The sequence below is a fragment of the Ostrea edulis genome, chromosome 1 (assembly GCF_947568905.1).
Source record: "Ostrea edulis chromosome 1, xbOstEdul1.1, whole genome shotgun sequence".
In the NCBI taxonomy this organism is placed as follows: domain Eukaryota; kingdom Metazoa; phylum Mollusca; class Bivalvia; order Ostreida; family Ostreidae; genus Ostrea; species Ostrea edulis.
The window spans coordinates 71,832,326-71,849,680 of NC_079164.1; the positions used below are offsets into that span (position 1 = coordinate 71,832,326).

The 17,355-nt window shown below is 45.5% G+C and overlaps 2 protein-coding genes across 2 annotated transcripts; one reads left to right on the top strand and one right to left on the bottom strand.

Annotated features, from left to right (window-relative positions):
* The first annotated feature begins 11,678 nt into the window (after positions 1-11,678).
* On the top strand, positions 11,679-13,082 carry LOC125663389 (uncharacterized protein F54H12.2-like). Its single transcript, XM_056144274.1, has 2 exons — positions 11,679-12,713; positions 12,843-13,082. Exons 1-2 carry the CDS (start codon positions 11,679-11,681, stop codon positions 13,080-13,082), a joined length of 1,275 nt encoding a protein of 424 aa, XP_056000249.1.
* A 1,921-nt stretch (positions 13,083-15,003) lies between these two features.
* LOC130048106 (uncharacterized) lies at positions 15,004-15,792 on the bottom strand. Its single transcript, XM_056144279.1, has one exon. The coding sequence runs from the start codon at positions 15,790-15,792 to the stop codon at positions 15,004-15,006; it is 789 nt and encodes a 262-aa protein (XP_056000254.1).
* Between the last annotated feature and the right edge of the window lie 1,563 nt (positions 15,793-17,355).

The following is a 17,355-nucleotide window of genomic DNA, read 5'->3' on the forward strand; positions in this document are numbered from 1 at the left end:
AGATACGATTGGAAAATTTTTGATGATCTTCTCTAGAACCATTGGGTCAGAAAAGTTTAAATTTACATGAAAGCTTTATGACATAGAATAAATTCAAGTTTGTTCAAATCATGGTCCCCTGGGTAGGGTGGGGCCACAGTAGTATAACGCGTCCCGATAGGGAGGTCAACTGAGTGCACTTTTTATGCAAATGAGGTCAAGTAAGGGCGTTTTTGATTGGTCAAGCGGTGTTGGGGTCAACGGAGTGCACTAGGACGGGGTCAACCCCAGCAGGGGTTGTAGAGCGGGTGAATAGACTGGCCTATGGCCGCTGGTCTATGATGCGGTACTTTCGCTTTGAGTTCCTGGAATGAGTTCCTGCTATTTTTCTGAAAATCGGTATAAAATCCAGTGAAATCCTGTGTATTAAATCTAAAAGAATAACAGTGTATTAAATCTAAAAGAATAACACAAGGTTTTAAGTTGACATGTTTATTAAAGAACAATAGTACAATCCCCAGAGCTGGCACGGTCCCTAGTTTTACCCAGCGCTGTCTACAGGTAATATATATAAAGCGGCGCGCGGTGCATTGGGTGTCACTTTCGACATCATGTCAGACAAGTTACCTACTGGACTTCCACGGAGTTATATTGAACAGCGATTGAGATTTTTGAATGATCAGCTGAACAGACAACGGCAGCGTGAATTACAACTCCGCAGAGAGAATCAACGACGACTACAGTATTTACAGCGGGGAGGGGGGAAAAAGAAACTCATTTCGGATTATTACAAAATTCAACTGGAACGAGGACGTCAATCACGGAAATTTAAAGTCAAGGAAAATGTCTACAATGTTGCTTTCAAACCTATTCCAGAGAAAGAAAATACAGCCTTCATTAGTCGGCTCTTCCGGGATATGTTAAAAAATGTGAAACAGGAAATGCAGTGCAATCCCAATGATTATCTACGTTTAAATATTCGGCACCCGTCTCTGGATTCAGCTATTTGGTACGAATTTACGCAGTCCAATCAGCTCAACGAGGACAAAATTCTGAACAAAATAGAATCCGTCCAGCAATCTAAAAAGGAATTCCTAATCACCGACGGGGCAGTGCAGATGGATTTTTTCCATGTCAAATATCCACAAGGCAGCGGGTGCACTAAGAAAAAACATCTACACGTGGATAAGGAGAAATTCAAAAACTCCAAGAGAGCGATCGTTCGCATTCAAAATCCTGAGGATTCTCTCTGCTTGTCCCGGGCTATTGTGGTAGCACGTCTACACAGCCAGAAATCAAACGACCCGGCATGGGAAACGAAATGGTTACGCATGAGAAAAGGGGATTTCAAAACGCTCGACCAGAAACGAGAAGCGATAGCCTTGATGGAACAAGCTGGGTGTGTTATGAACCAGTCGTGTGGGCCGCGTGAATGGGAGCAATTACAGCACGCGCTCGCCCCACAGTATCGATTGAAAATATTTCAATTCAAAACGAATACAACTCGTTTACGACTGGAACCTATTTACAAAGGACCGGGGCACGGGACTTGTTTGAATATCCTGCTGGATAACGAGCATTACGATGCCATTGTGTCTATGCCTGGAGTGACGGAAAACGGATACTATTGCGATTATTGCGATGTTGGTTACAGTCACATTGAAGATCATCGGACCGTCTGTCCTCATCGATGCTCATTTTGTTTAGCCGATACCCCCTGTACCCCGGACGGGACTCAGACGAATTGCCCTCATTGTAAGGGATTTTTCAGAAATGCAGCTTGTTACCAGACCCACTTGAAACCTTACAGCAGTAATACAACGACCACGGTCTGCAGTTTAATGGGGCGGTGTAACCAGTGTCAGAAATGGATGTCCAAGCAATTATTAAAACGCCACGCGTGTGGGGGTCAAACCGAATGCCGCATCTGTCACAAAGTCGTCACCATGCCTCATCACTGCTTTGTACAGACGAAACCCAAACCTAAGAAAGAAAAAGAAGAAGAGGAGTTGAAAATATACATTTATTACGATTTCGAATGCAGTCAGGAAAACGGTATTCACATCCCCAATTTATGCGTGGCAGAACGTGTGTGTCAACATTGCGACAGTGTGGATATCGACAAGCCCTGTTCTCATTGTGAAGGATTCGGATCACAACGCCGCTTCCTATTTCAAGGCCCCGACACGTTAAAACAGTTTATGGAATGGCTCTTACAGAGCGAGACCGATGAGCAAGGCCATGTGGAACTCAAACACGATGAAGCCACCATCATTGCCCACAATTTCAAAGGATACGATGGGCAGTTTATTTTGAATTACCTGGTGCACACGGCGTGTATCAAACCCACCGTCATCCTGAACGGGAGTAAAATCTTATCCATGCAAGTCTTGGGGTTGAGATTCATCGATTCTTACAACTTTCTACCCTTTGCTCTTGCCAAGATGCCCTCTGCTTTCGGATTAACGGAATTGAAAAAAGGCTATTTCCCGCACTTTTTCAACACGACAGAGAACCAGCAGTATGTGGGTCCTTACCCGGCCGCTCATTTCTACAATCCTGACGATATGTCCACCGCCAATCGTGAAGCCTTCTATACTTGGTACCATCAACAAGAGGGCAAAGTCTTTGATTTCCAGAAAGAATTCTTAGCTTACTGCATCTCGGACGTGGATATTTTACGCCGGTGTTGTGCCCATTTCAAATCCACCCTGTTTGATCTGGTGGAAGTAGACCCCTTTCAAGAATCCATCACGTTTGCCAGCACGGCTAATTTAGCCTACCGACGAGGATTCATGGTTGAAAATACCATCGCCATCATTCCCAATATGGGCTACCGGCCAGCACGACGATATTCAGCTAAAGCTTGTCGATGGCTCGCCTGGTTAGAACATCAACATCACTGCATACGACATGCTAGAAATGGGGGTGAAGTCACGCTTGGACCCTATACAGTAGATGGGTATGATGAGGAATCCCGTATCGTGTACGAATTCTATGGCTGTTACTGGCACGGCTGTCCCACCTGTTTCCCGAATCTGTTGACTGACATGCATCCTCATCGTGTTCAGCATACGTATCAAGACCTCTACCTGGACACCTTAAAACGAGCCAGTGCTTTAGAAGACCAAGGCTATACAGTCGTGAGCATATGGGAACACGAGTTTGATCGTCAGACCCAGACCAATGCCGACTTACAGGAATTTTTACAAGGAGTCGATATACAAGATCCTTTGAATCCCCGTGACGCTTTGTACGGAGGCCGGACCAATGCTACACGACTGTATTGTGAGGAGGGTGACATGCGATACGTGGATGTCTGTTCCCTGTACCCGTACGTGTTGAAATACAAGCCATTTCCCGTCGACCATCCCCAAGTCATCACCAGCCATTTCACCGATGTCAGAGACTATTTCGGGCTCATTCGTTGTCGTGTCCTCCCACCCCGAGAGCTGTATCACCCCGTATTACCTTACAAGACCGGGGGCAAATTACTCTTTCCCTTATGCCGCACCTGTGCGGAACAGCGCAACTTAGGACCCGACGAGCGGTGCCACCACACCGATTCTGAACGCAGTCTCACGGGCACCTGGGTGACCACCGAACTTCACAAAGCATTAGATCTAGGCTATCGTCTCGACCGCATTTACGAAGTTTGGCATTTTGAGAAAACCAGTGACCACTTATTTCGAGCGTATATCAACACCTTTTTGAAAATTAAACAAGAAGCTTCCGGATTCCCCGAGGATTGTCAAACAGCCCAACAGCAGCAACATTACATTGAGGAAATTCAGCAACGAGAAGGCATTGCCATGAATCCGGCAGACATCCAGAAAAATCCGGTCCGAAGAACCATTGCCAAACTCTTTTTAAATTGCTTGTGGGGAAAATTTGCTCAACGATTACAATTACCCAAATCCCTGTATCTCACGGAAGAAGAAGAATTACAACAGAAATTACAAGATGCCACTTTAGAAGTCAAAGGCATCGAACTCTTAGAAAATCGTGAACGCCCCGAATGTGATATGATGCTGATCAATTATCAGGAGAAAGAAGAATTTTTAGAAGACTGCCCCTTTGGAAACGTGGTGCTGGCGTGTTTTACAACAGCTCATGCTCGTTTACATTTGTACGAGACGTTACAGCCTTTGGGAGAGCGTGTCTTATACTTTGACACGGATAGTATCATCTATCAGCACGACGAGACCCAGTTCAATCCGACCATTATCAACAGTTTAGGCGGCTGGACCGATGAATTGGGTGGAGATCGTATCATCAAGTACATGTCGGGCGGGCCCAAAAATTATGCATACGAGACCCAGGGGGGAAAATCTGTCTGCAAAGTCAAAGGATTGACACTCAATTATCGTGCCTCTAGAGTCGTGTCTCTCGATACGTTGGAAAAAATGTTAAAAGGAGAAGAAGAAGAAGTCCATGTCAACTATCCGCACTTTATTCAACGAACCCGCCAACATGATGTGCGAACCATTCCTCTGGTGAAGAAATACCGCATGGTGTATGATAAACGTCAACGTATTCATAACTATGACACGCTGCCTTACGGGTATTAAAAAGGACATGCTAGAGAAAACCATCAGTCGGCAAAATGACGGACTACGAATCACTACATAACCCGGGTACACCACGTTATGCTCTACTGTCAGATCGAGTAACGTCGTTTGAAAATGCTCCCGAACACTTGCAGAAGCTATTACCTACCATTGCAGAAGCGGGATACTTTTACAAAGGGTACGGGGATAACACGTGCTGTTTTTATTGCAACTTTGGACTTCACCATTGGGGAGCTGTCGACAATCCTTGGATACAACATGCTTATTGGTATCCTCACTGTCCTTACCTGAAGTGTAATAAGGGTAAACAATGGGTACGACAAGCCTTCAATGCCTATGCCCGCGCTAAAGACAGTGGTTGCGATTGGGAAGGCTTACCCTTAGACGCGGCAGGGAATCCAATGTGTACCCAGAAATGTCACATTTGTTTAGAACGAGACTTGAGAATTGCTTTTTTACCTTGTGGTCATTTATGTACTTGTGCTATATGTGCTACGGGACTGAAACAATGTCCTATTTGTAGACATAGTGTTGAGCAAGCTGTACGTATTTTTATTTGTTAATAAATATGTATGATCCCATGAACTTGTGTCATTTATCAAGATGTATACCTACGAGACACTTGAGCCTTTTCAGTTGAAACATGAATTTACCATGGTGGTGGCTGGACCCTCTAAATCGGGTAAAACAGAATTTGTGAAGCAACTGGTACAAAATACGCAGTGGATTGCACCACCTCCCGAAAAGATAGTATGGTGTTATCGAGAATGGCAGTCCGCGTACGAATCCTTACAGGACAAGGTCACTTTTATCCACAATATACCTCAAGACGATGAGCAGATAGTGGCGGATCTCAGTACGCGTCATCTACTCATTTTTGATGATATGATGGGAGGTAAAGCCATCGAATCGATTGTCGACTGGTTTACGCGCAAAGCGCATCATCGCAATACCAGTGTCATTTATATCACACAAAATCTGTTTGATCGAGCAGTACAACATCGTACCATCAGTCTGAATGCTCACTATCTTGTGCTGTTTAAAAATCCTCGAGATAAATCTCAGATTGGGGTGTTAAGTCGGCAATTACAAATGCCGCATTTACTTCCAGCCTATGAGGACGCCACCCGTGTACCTCACGGGTATTTACTAGTGGACTTGAGTCCTCAGACGTCGGACGATTTAAGATTAAGAAGTCAACTCTTTACCAACTTGGCTGTGCACATGCCCCCGAGAGTATAAATAATGTCACATCATGGGCAGGTGTATCATTCGAAAGACAGTCTTCATCATGGGTAGACCTTCCGCGAAGAGTAAATTAGTCAAAACGTTACGCCGTTTACAACGGGAACGGGATCCCGTTCAACGGAGCCATCTCATTGAATTAGGACGTAGAGCCTTACTCAACTGGTTTGCGATGGGCGCTCGAAATTTATTGCGAGGCGTCTTACCAGGCAATAAAATCACTCAGCGGTTCATTCAATCCCATCGCCAAGACTTGAGTGTCATTGCCGATAAGAAGTCCAATGAAGAAGAGCGTAAAAAAGCCATTTTGAAACGAGGAGGCGCCGGATTCTTAGGAGGGACCATTATCCGTCATTTATTCAAATGGGAAACAGGCCGTAAGCCCCGTGGGGGACAACCCAAGAAAACCAAGAAACCACGGGCTAAGAAAGCTAAAAAATCACCTCAGAGAATTCCTAAACTCATTATTCGCTTACCTAAGAAGACACCTAAGAAGTCCCCTAAGAAATCCCCTAAGGAGACACCTCTCAGGATGAAGAATCCGTTTCCCAATTGGGCTCCAAAGAAAACCCCTCTCATTGTGAAGATGCCGTTTCCCAAGGCCACTCCCCCCAAGGCCACTAAAACGTTAGCCAATCTGAAAGCCGGATTAGCTCAAAAGAAAATGGAACGACCCATGCATGGGCCTATAGGAAGTTCCAGAACCAGTGATACTGCTCTACCGAGTTTTGCTCATACCTTTGGAAGCATGAAATTTCAACCCTTAACCACCTCAACACCGGTTCAGGTGCAAAAGAAATATAAATGTAAATTTTGCCCTCTGGTCTTCAATGCGAGAGAGAACCGCAATCGTCACGAAGAGACCGTCCATCACAAGCGTTTTGATCCTAAACATCCGAGTGCCATTGTCCTGGACTAGGTATAAAAAGGAGGGGGAAGGGGCCCCACCCTTCATTACCATGGCTCATACGAAGAAGTGTGAATGTCGATTACGCCCTCATTTACCGCTCTTGCAGACGTTAGCGGCTCCTCACTATTCCAGCAAATTAAAGACAGAGGTGTTGAAACATTGTTCCAATGACTGCATTTTAAAGATTTGTGAGATTGTGTACAATCTATTAAAAGGGGTGATTCCTCTCAATCCTACTCAGAAGCGACAACTGGGTCGAAAGAAACACATCTTAAGACGCTTAGTCCGGACTCAACCCGTGAAAAAACGACGAGGTATACTCATCCACCAAAAAGGATTGGGTTCGTTTGTGTGTGGCAAGATTTGTAAGAAATCATGAGTCGAAAAATGGTATTGGTACCGGAAGCGATGCTCAACGAATTAAAAGGCAAATTACCTAAACCTCCCGAATTTACCTCGACTATTGGTTTACGCAGTGATTTGGACGAGATTGAACATCGAGATGATTTAACCGAGAAAGAAAAAGTGGGGTTGTACGGTCATCAACTTCATCGCTATCGTCAATATTTACAACAAGCTCGACATCCCACCCCAGCCACTCGGCCCTCCCCAACCACTGCAGCCAGTGCCGCCTCAACACCCACAGCCGCCGCAGCACCCGATGACTTGGAGGAACAGATTATCAAAAGCGTCAATAAACCGGGTCGAAAGAAAGCAGGTTTATTACTCGATCATCTCAAGAAATCCAAAGTGGTGACTTGGAATAAAGAAGGAGAAATCAGCTATAGAGGACGCAGGGTTCCCGATTCCAATATTGTGGATTTAATGACCGAAGCCCAACGACAAAGACCCTTAAGACATCGTGATCCCCCCACGGGATTAGAGGAATTTGCTCAAGCGTTAAAAGAGACTCATGCTCCCAAAGGATATGTGAACAATCGGGATGTTATAAAAGCCATGGACAAACCAGGGAAAATCAGTACGCCTAGACCTCTAGAGGAAGAGGAGAGCGGATTTCAAGAAATCTCGGGTTTTGACCAATCGTTCTATGAAACTCCCAGACGAATGATGACCCCTAAAAATATCTGGGAGGCCAGTAAAAAGACATCACGTGAAATTGGAAAATGGTTAAATCTACCATGAAAGCAGAACAGATCTTACAGCGACTGTATTACGATCCCAAGACAGGGTATGGGGGAGTCCAGGCGTTGTATCGTCAAGTGCGTCAATTAGGACACAAGATTACCCTGTCTCAAATTCGAGAATGGGTGAAAGCTCAAGATACCTATACCTTGCATAAACCGATACGGAGGAAATTCAAGCGACGACAAACACGAGTGACGGATATGGATGAACAATGGCAATTAGATTTAGCCGATGTCTCCAGCTTGAAACAAGACAATAATGGGTATACGTTTTTATTATGTGCCATTGACGTGCTGTCTAAATATGCCTGGGTCGTGCCTTTAAAACAGAAAACGGGGAAAGAAATGATACGAGGCTTACGAGGGATTTTTCGAGAGGGACGTCGCCCCGTCCGCATTCAGTCCGATCAAGGAAAAGAATTTACCAATAAAGAATTTCGTCAAGCCTTCAAATCCATTCATTTCTTTACGACCCGTAATGCCGAAACCAAAGCCAGTATTGTGGAACGTTTTCAACGCACGCTGAAAGCACGCATGTGGCGGTATTTTACACGTCATAAAACACGACGGTATGTCGATGTCTTGGGGGATCTGGTGTATGGTTACAATCATACCTATCATCGCAGTATCCGGCGAGCTCCTGCTCAAGTCAATGCCAAGAATGTCTTGACCGTATGGAAAACCTTGTATGGAAAACAGAGTGCCGATACCACGAGTCGCTTGCAAGTGGGGGATCGTGTACGCATTAGTAAAGCCAAACGTACGTTTGAAAAAGGATATTTACCGAATTGGACCAAAGAGCTGTTTACCATCTCTAGAAAAGTGCCAGGACGAAACGTCTATCGCATTCAAGATGATCACGGGGAAGAATTAGAAGGAACGTTTTACGAGAAGGAATTACAACAAGTGATTAAAGACGATGATGTCTATGAAGTGGAAGAAATCTTAGGGTATAAAAAGCGGCGTGTGGGAAAAAAAGTCATTTCAGAAGTCAAAGTGCGTTGGAAAGGATATCCTCCCAGTTTTGATTCATGGATTCCGCAAGCGGATCTCATTCGGCCATGACCAACCAGTGGACTTTCTTGGGTGAAAAAGTCCCTCGAGCAGAAATTGTGTATTTTGCACAATTATTCCTGTGTTTAACCATCATTATCACTTCGGTCGTCATGTTAGCCTTAGGCGATCCCAATCGCGATTTTTGGATGGTGACCTTAAGTTCTTTGGTGGGCTACGTCATGCCTAGTCCACAAATGACGTTAGCGAGCCCGAGTATAAAACAGGAACGATCTTCTTCAGATTCATCAGTTCACCATGGCTAACACACAGTACGCCTGGAAACAAGAGGGAAAGAAAACGGCATGGTTTGCGGATAAGCAGATGTGTTTGATGCATTGTAAACAACACAAAACGTCCACGCATCCTGTGTACTTGTACAAACGTATACTGATACCTCACGGATGGTCAGCCTTTATCATGAAGACCAAGTATCAAGAGTTTCGCTGGAAAGTCAAAGCCTTCTGGGGATTGATGGGACGACAAGACGAATCCGATTGGACCTTAAATGAGAGTCCTTGGTTTGACCATTCCGAGGACTGTCTCCGACATTTCAAAGACATGATCAATGAAGGTTATGATGTAGCCGATTGCTGGGGAACCCGACACTATCTGGTGATGCGACGACGCTTAGTCCCGAGACGAACACTAGAGTTGGAAGACTCGGATGCGTTGATGTGGGGTGGTGGTGGCCGCGATCAAGAAGAATGACATGTAAAATTGTGTATTAACATTATGTTGTATGTTGTTTCAAATAAAAAATTGTGAAAAAACAAAACGGTGTTGTGTATAAATAGAGAAGGAAACAGAGACAGGGGCTCATTTAAGACATCATGGCTGGAGGAGGAGAAGGGTTTTACATGACTCTGTTGAGTGATGGTTCGATGGAATCGTTTCCGACGAATACGACTGCTCAATTTAAAACGTTATTGCCACACACCATGGACTTAACGGATGGAGCATGGGAAGTCGGATTGACCGAAATGATGTACTCGGCCAACTTACAAAACGTATCGGATAGCGAGGCTTATGTGGACGTTCTCATTCCAGATCCGTATACGAAACATGTCCAAGATCCCAACACTTATAAATGGGAAAGATTTAAGACAGAGAATATGGGTAAAGTCACGATGGCCAGGTGTGAGGTGGTGGTCCCCTGGGATCTGACGCCATGGTCCCATCTCTTTGCGGGAGGGGATAGTTTATTTCCCTTCGATATCATTCGCATTCACTTCCGACCCGGAGCTTATACACAACCTTTGGCGTTAATCAATGAAATCAACGCAGCCTTAAGGAGAACCCTGTGGAAAGTATGGAGTGAGTTAGGGAATCCTAACGACGAGGGGAACAACCAGATCTTAGTGTATCACCCCGAGTACGATCGTGTCGAGTATCAGTTTAATGGGAAAGCACTGAGAACCACCCCCATGTGCATTCGTTTCCCTACGCCCTTAGCGTACAAGCTAGGTCTGGATAGTGACAAAATGATCCTGGGCGATGAAACCATGACGAAATGGATCAACGTGAATTACTTGGGGAACACGACCATGGATGTCTACGACAATCTGAAAGCCATGTATGTGTATTGTGACATTGTGGATCCTCAAGTGGTGGGCACCAACAAATTGAAATTATTGAGAGTCGTCCCCTGTACGGGTCAATACGACGATCGACAACAAGCCCGTTGGGAACCGATTCGAGCCGAATATTTGAAACTGAGTAAGAAATATTTCGATACCATTGAGGTACACATCATGAATTCTTTAGGGCGTCCTATGGGGTTTTTAAATGGGCGCTCCTTAGTCAAACTTCATTTCCGCAAAGTGTATTGAAAGATGAAGTACCATCGAGGAGTCAGACGCCAGAAAGGACACGGAATCTGGTTTCTCATTCCGTGGATTGCCAATGCCATTGTGGGTCAAGCGGGCCAAGGAAAGAAGAGAAAGAGACGGCGTAAAAAGTATAAAAAGCGGGTGTAACCCCTAACGAAGTTCATTTACATCAAGATGCACTACCATAAAGGTTTAATACGGCAGCAGGGTCACGGGCTTGGAGCCCTGTTGGGAATAGCCAGCAAAGTGGCGGGTCCCCTGATCAGCGGATTATTAGGTGGATCCCCCGCACAACAGCAACAACAACAGCGTCCTGTCTATCAAGAGAGATATTATGATTACGACCGCCCTTATCGCTCTTATCAGAGGAGACGACGTAGAAGCCATCCAACAGAAGAATATGACCCAGAATCTGAAAAGCAGAAGGGAAAAGGATTTTTCACCGATTTACTCAAATCGGGGGCTAAAAGTGCCTTAAAGGCTGCTGCTAAAACAGGGATGGATGTGTTAGATAATAAACGATCACTCAAAGACGCTCTCAAGACACACGGTGCCCAAGCCCTGAAAGAGACAGCAGGGTATGCCCGTAGGCGAAGATCTCGAAAAGCCCCATCCAAACGAGGAAGAAAAGCGCGCACAGGAATACTCAGGAAGCCTGGAACCACGACCCTCAAAAGAAAACAGGTGGGAAAACAGGTGGGAATACAGGAAGGAAAAGGATTTGTTAAAAGAAAACAACGTATCTTAGCTCGGGGAGGGCCTCATAAGAGACCTAGGAAGCAACCTAGGAAGCGATCTAGGAAGGGAGGTAGGAAGCTAGTGAAAAGGGGTAAGCCAAAACGCTCTCTGGATATTTTCGACTGAGAACCCTATAAAAAGGGAGTGAGAAGGAGCCCAGAACACATTTGATGCCAGTTCACGCTGAGTAACACATCGTTCCAATATGATGCACCGAGAATCTTGCGCTTGTGGCACCAGCAGTTTAGAACTGTTTAAAGTGCCCCCGACCAACGTCACTTTAGAAGATTCGAAATGGATGGAATATTATCCCATTTCCAGTACCCTCAACTCGGATACGGCTCCGATTGAATTTGAAATCAAAGGACAAGGAGATGAATATCTGGATTTATCCCAAACTTATCTCCAGATGGTATGTAAATTCACGAAAGCCAATGGAACGAATCTCGCAGGAGGCAATTCGACCTCGACCCCCGTGAATAACATTCTCCATTCCTTGTTCAGTGAAATCGATGTCAGTCTCAATGGAAAAGTCATTACCCCGGGGACGGATACTTATCCCTACAAAGCGTATCTGGAGAAATTGTTGTCTTATGCACCCAAGACTCTGGAAACCCAGATGAGAGCCTGTAGCTTGTGGGAAAAAGATACGGCAGGACATATGGATGAGGTCAAATTAGAAGCTCTGGCTCAAACTCCTGTGGAATTTGCAGTAGTGTCTAACAAAGTCAACATCGCGGCCGTCATCCCGACTCCCGAGTATCCGGATGATTCCAAGAATGTAGGGTTGAGAAAACGTCACGAGAAGATTACAGACAGTAAGGAGATCGTGTTGATGGATCGATTACATCTGGATTTGTTTGAGCAAGAGAAATGTCTCCCTAATGGCTTGGATGTCCGTCTCAGATTCAATCGCGCTCGACCCCAGTTCTACATGATGACCGCTGCCGGGAGTAGTGGGAAAGTGGCCATTCAAAGTATGATCTTGTGGGTGAGGAAAGTCAAACCTGTGCCGAGTATCATTAATCTCATCAATCAGCAACTGAGTACTCAAACGGCGAAATATCCATTGAGACGAGTGGAAGTGAAAACCTTCACCATTCCTAGTGGCACCCAATCTAAAATCACCGATCATCTGTTTCAAGGACAGATGCCTAAACTGATCGTGTTGGGCTTTGTGGACAATGCGGCTTTTAATGGGGATAATACCAGAAACCCCTTTCATTTCCAAAATGAGAGAGTCAAGAAATTAGAAATCAGTATCAATGGAGAAATGATGGAAACCCGACCTTTGGAACCTAATTTCACCGACGATCAGTACCTGAGATCGTATTTGAGTCTGTACAAAGGCTTGGGAAAATTAGGTCAGGACTGGGCTCCGGACATTACCCTGGAAGAGTATAAAAACGGTTACACCCTCTGGTGTGTGGATTTCACGAAAGATCAAGAAGCCCAGACGGATAAATTTCATCTCATACAGACGGGGAACTTGAGAGTGGAAGTGCAATTTGCCGCCAACGTAGCCAGGACCTTAAACTGTGTGGTGTATGCCGTGTTCGACAATCTGCTAGAAATCAACAAACAACGAGAAGTCAGTATCGATTACTAAGAGAGAGATGGATACTCAGCAATTGAGAGATGTTTTACAACGAGATTTAGGACCGGCGTTTGCCGGTGTGTATCCTCGAGATGTCATACCTGAGCTGTTACCTCATCACAAAGCCATCGTGGTGAATACAGACCCTCACGATCGCCCTGGAGCGCATTGGGTCTGTTTGTATTTGAGTAGCCCTACCGTCGAATATTTTGATTCTTACGGATTACCTCCCAGCCATAAAGACATCCAAGACTTTATTCAACGCCACGGAGAGACTTGGATTCATAACACCCATTGTTATCAAGATTTGAATACGGATGTCTGTGGACAATACTGTGTGTATTTTTTACATCAACGCCATCGCCATAGAAGCACCGTACGAGAATGGTTACTTCCCTGGAAAGGCACGGCCTTACAACGCGATCGTTTTGTGGCGGATTGGTTTAAAGAGACCTTCCGTAAACCGAGAACCCATCAAGGACAAACTTGTCAATGTCAAAGACTGAATGTATTGTAAACTATGTTATTGTTATTGTTCATAGTTGGAGTTTAATAAAACGTTGGAAAAAAAAAATTTCTTGTCATTGTAATCAACCATGTCTTTTCAAAAAGAATGGGTAGCCCTGAAAAGGGCTGTTTTCTTTCTCTCTCTGTTCTTGGTCTTTTCTCTTCTTCTTCTCTCTTCTCCTTCTTCTCCTTCTCTTCTTCTTCTTTTCTTCTCGGTCCCCCTCACTGTCTGTTCTTCTTCTTCTTTCTTCTCTTCTTTTTCTGCTCCTCCGGGGGTTGCTCGTGGTCAAACACAAAAACGGGCAACCACCCGTGTTTAAAAAACAATCTCCCCGGAGGCCGCTGTACCACTTCTAACTCTGCGTCCCAGTTTTCTTCTGGCGGGGGCAGATCCTGGCTCATGGGCGGTGGGGGAAGAGCCTCCCGTGAGGCCGGCGGGGCAATCTCTTGCTCCCAATCCTCCTCCCATTTGATACAATAATCATTCACCGTAGGGTCTGGTCCTACTCTGCGGCTCATGGTTCTGGTTCCTTTAAAAAATCGGAATGCCCGATTTTGACGTTGCGCTCGGTTTAAAAAGGCGAGAGCGCGGACGTCCTCGAAAACATCCCCTACCTCAGATGGCTGACGTCATGTTGATGACTCATCAAAAAAACACTATATACATAGGTCACTTGTTACCATTTTTCTCAATCATGTCGTTTGAACGGTACGCGGATGATGAGAATGATGTACTAGTGTGTGGGTATTGCCGAGGACCTTGGAGCACTTGTGGCTGTTTTCATTATAAAAAAGAAAACATCCTGGCCAAACAGAAGTGGATAGAGAGATTGGCAGAGCTGACGTATTATCCCTTTGTCTATAAATGTTGTGGTCACACTAGAGAACCCTGGCTAGAGTGTAAGTGTCCGCAGCATTGTACCATCACCCCTGAAGAAGAAATAGTGCATAAGGACTGTACCTGTGAGATCTGTCAGGAGTTTAGAGAGCGCTGGACTCAGAGAAAGTTTGATCCCCGGCTGTTTCAACATTGTCCTTACAGTCAAGAACCCTGGTCAACGTGTACCTGTGAGACCTGTCAACCAGCATGTCGGTGACGGATCTACGAGGAGATGTATTATCTCTACCTTGGGTGGATGCTATTGTACAACAATGTAACTGTTTAACGGTGAAACCTCATGGATTAGCCGGAGGCAATTGGACTCATTATAGACAATGGATTTGTGACTTTGCTTATCAGTATCATAAACATGTGTACATTGTCAAGAAAATGTAACTTTATTATAGCTTTATTCTAGCTATTACTTGTGTTAATAAAAACTTTTTTAAAACAAACTTGTGTGTTTCTTGATTTTTGCCATAAAAAGTGTCTTTTCAAAAAAGTTGGTGGCCCTGAAAAGGGCCGTTTGGTCCTAAGGACCGACTTTCATTCCCTGGTTCCGGTAAACCGGCATAACGGGCACCGTCCCCGGGTGTGTCGCCGCTCCTGTAACTCTTCCACGCACGAGCAGCAAGCTGGGCGCTGCCCACATCCCCTGCACGTGATACCAGAGTGTACCCTGTCTTGCCAGCAGACAGGGCACTTAAACCAAATGGGAACCGCCCTATCTGCCCAGCCAGGGACAGTCATAGGGTGGTTCCTCGGGGGATGAGTTGCCACCGGTGCGTGGGTTGGTCTCGGTGGCGGAGTCCTCCCTGCAAACCGGATGGTAGGTGGTGGGGGTCTTGCAGGGGCTGCCGGTCTCGGTGGTGATGACGTGGCTGCCACCAGCAGCGACGGACTCTGGGCTGGACTGGGAGGTGGTGCGGGGGACGGTGACCGCGGTGAATACTCCACCGGTGACGCTGGTGAGTCGCTCATCGGCACCGGGCTGTATTCCACTGGTGCCGATGGGATCGCTGGTGGTGGTGTTGTAGGCGTCGCCGGGGAGTAAGGTGGTGGTGGTGAGGGTGGCTGTGGGGCCCGTCGGCGCGGTCTCGTGGCCGTGGAGATCCGGGCGGTGCGGCGGCGGGGTGCCCTCCCTTCATACTCGGCCCGCACCCGGCAGATGATCTCACGGACCCCACTCTGGTCGAAAGGGGAGAAGGTGCTCAGGTCGTTCTCAGAACGCACGACCCAATTCTCCCCTACCCGTTCCTCAGCCACCACTACCAGCCGGTACCGGAATCCAGGCAAGGTCTGAAAATTGTAGAGCGGGTCTCTTCTTGTAGCCATTCTTCTTTCTTCTTTAAAATCCTTCAAAAATCTTCTATAACTGTGCTGGATCACCAGTGAAGCAAACTGGCGAGTGCGCCGGTATATATCGGGAAAGCGCGGACCTCCTCGAAAACATCCCTCGCTTCGGAGACGAAGCCAAGATGGTGGCCGTCAAAATGGCGGATTTGTGCTTTCGAGTAGAGAGTTTTTTCTCATTGTCTTTTTCTAGACATTCGATATCTGTGTATGGTAGATTTAATCTGATAGATTCTGAGACGGCGAATGCGTTAAACTTATTTTTATTTTGCTACGTCGCATAGTTTTCAAAGAAACAGAAGTTAAAGAGGTCGAGTCGAGGTTCAATGTTTCTTCACCCCCTCTTTAAAAATTTATTTCTCGACCATGTACATCCCTAAAAACATCTCATAAGGTCTATTCGATAGAAAACACCTTATTTGATTCGATTTTCACTCTACCTTTAGGATTTTCTGGATTCCTCAACAAATAAACCCTTCTCTGAGAGACTCAACCAAACACAGCTTTCGTGTAAACAATTTTATTCATGTCACATATTTCAAATACATAACTCCCACACACAACACCAATTCACATGTCTTTTTAAAATAGGGTCCAACATTTTTTCCATTTCTCGAATCCTGCGTTGAAATCGATAGCGATCAGCGGCTACAGTCATCCAGATACTTGTCCGGTCTTCTTCGGGTAACAGATGCACTTCATTTTGATCCAGATTAAAAGTCACACGTTTAACTTGACGTACATCTCTCGAAGACATCGTAGTCTGATTTTCTCGATTTCTGCTCTGTCTGTGGGTCGAATTCGTTTCAATTCCTGGCCCATTAAATGAATCAGTACTAAGGCTTGCGGGGTGATCCGGTTCTCGATCAAATACTGACAGAGACATGGATAGTCCTTTAAGCTGATGGGAAATAATTCTTCTCGCATATAGTGTAACACAAATTCAAACTGCCCAGAATGAATGTCTGTGAGATAATCCAATACATAAACTATCGCTTTCTCTGTGATGTGGTCACTGCTGGCCATCCTCCGGGAATAAATGAAATGAATTAAGTTCTTCACACTTTATGTATACTTCTCGAAGCCAGTCCTTGGTGATACTTTCAATCTCGGCGGTTTTTTCAGGCATGCGTTTCTTGAATTCCTCCCCCGCGACATAAATTAACATCAACCCCGCATCGTTATAGAGATTGATGTACACATGGTTCCGTAGATCTGTATATTCGTCCAGAGTCATTGGAAACACCCCCGCTATCAGATAATTTTTAACAGCTTGAAACACCGTATCGTCTTGCATTTTCTCCACCCATTCTAATGCATGGTTATGCGCTTTTTCTGCGATGTTGTCACTGCTGGCCATCCTCCAGGAATAAAGGAAAAGAAAACGGTTAGGTTTTTTTATACACCTTTTCCAGCCAGTGATCGGTAATCGCTACAATCGCCCCAGTCTTCTCAGGTTCCCGTCGTCTAAATTCTTGGTCCATGTTATAAATCATGATCAATCCAGACTCTCTGTTCAGGTTGTCGGCTATATGCTTGCAAACG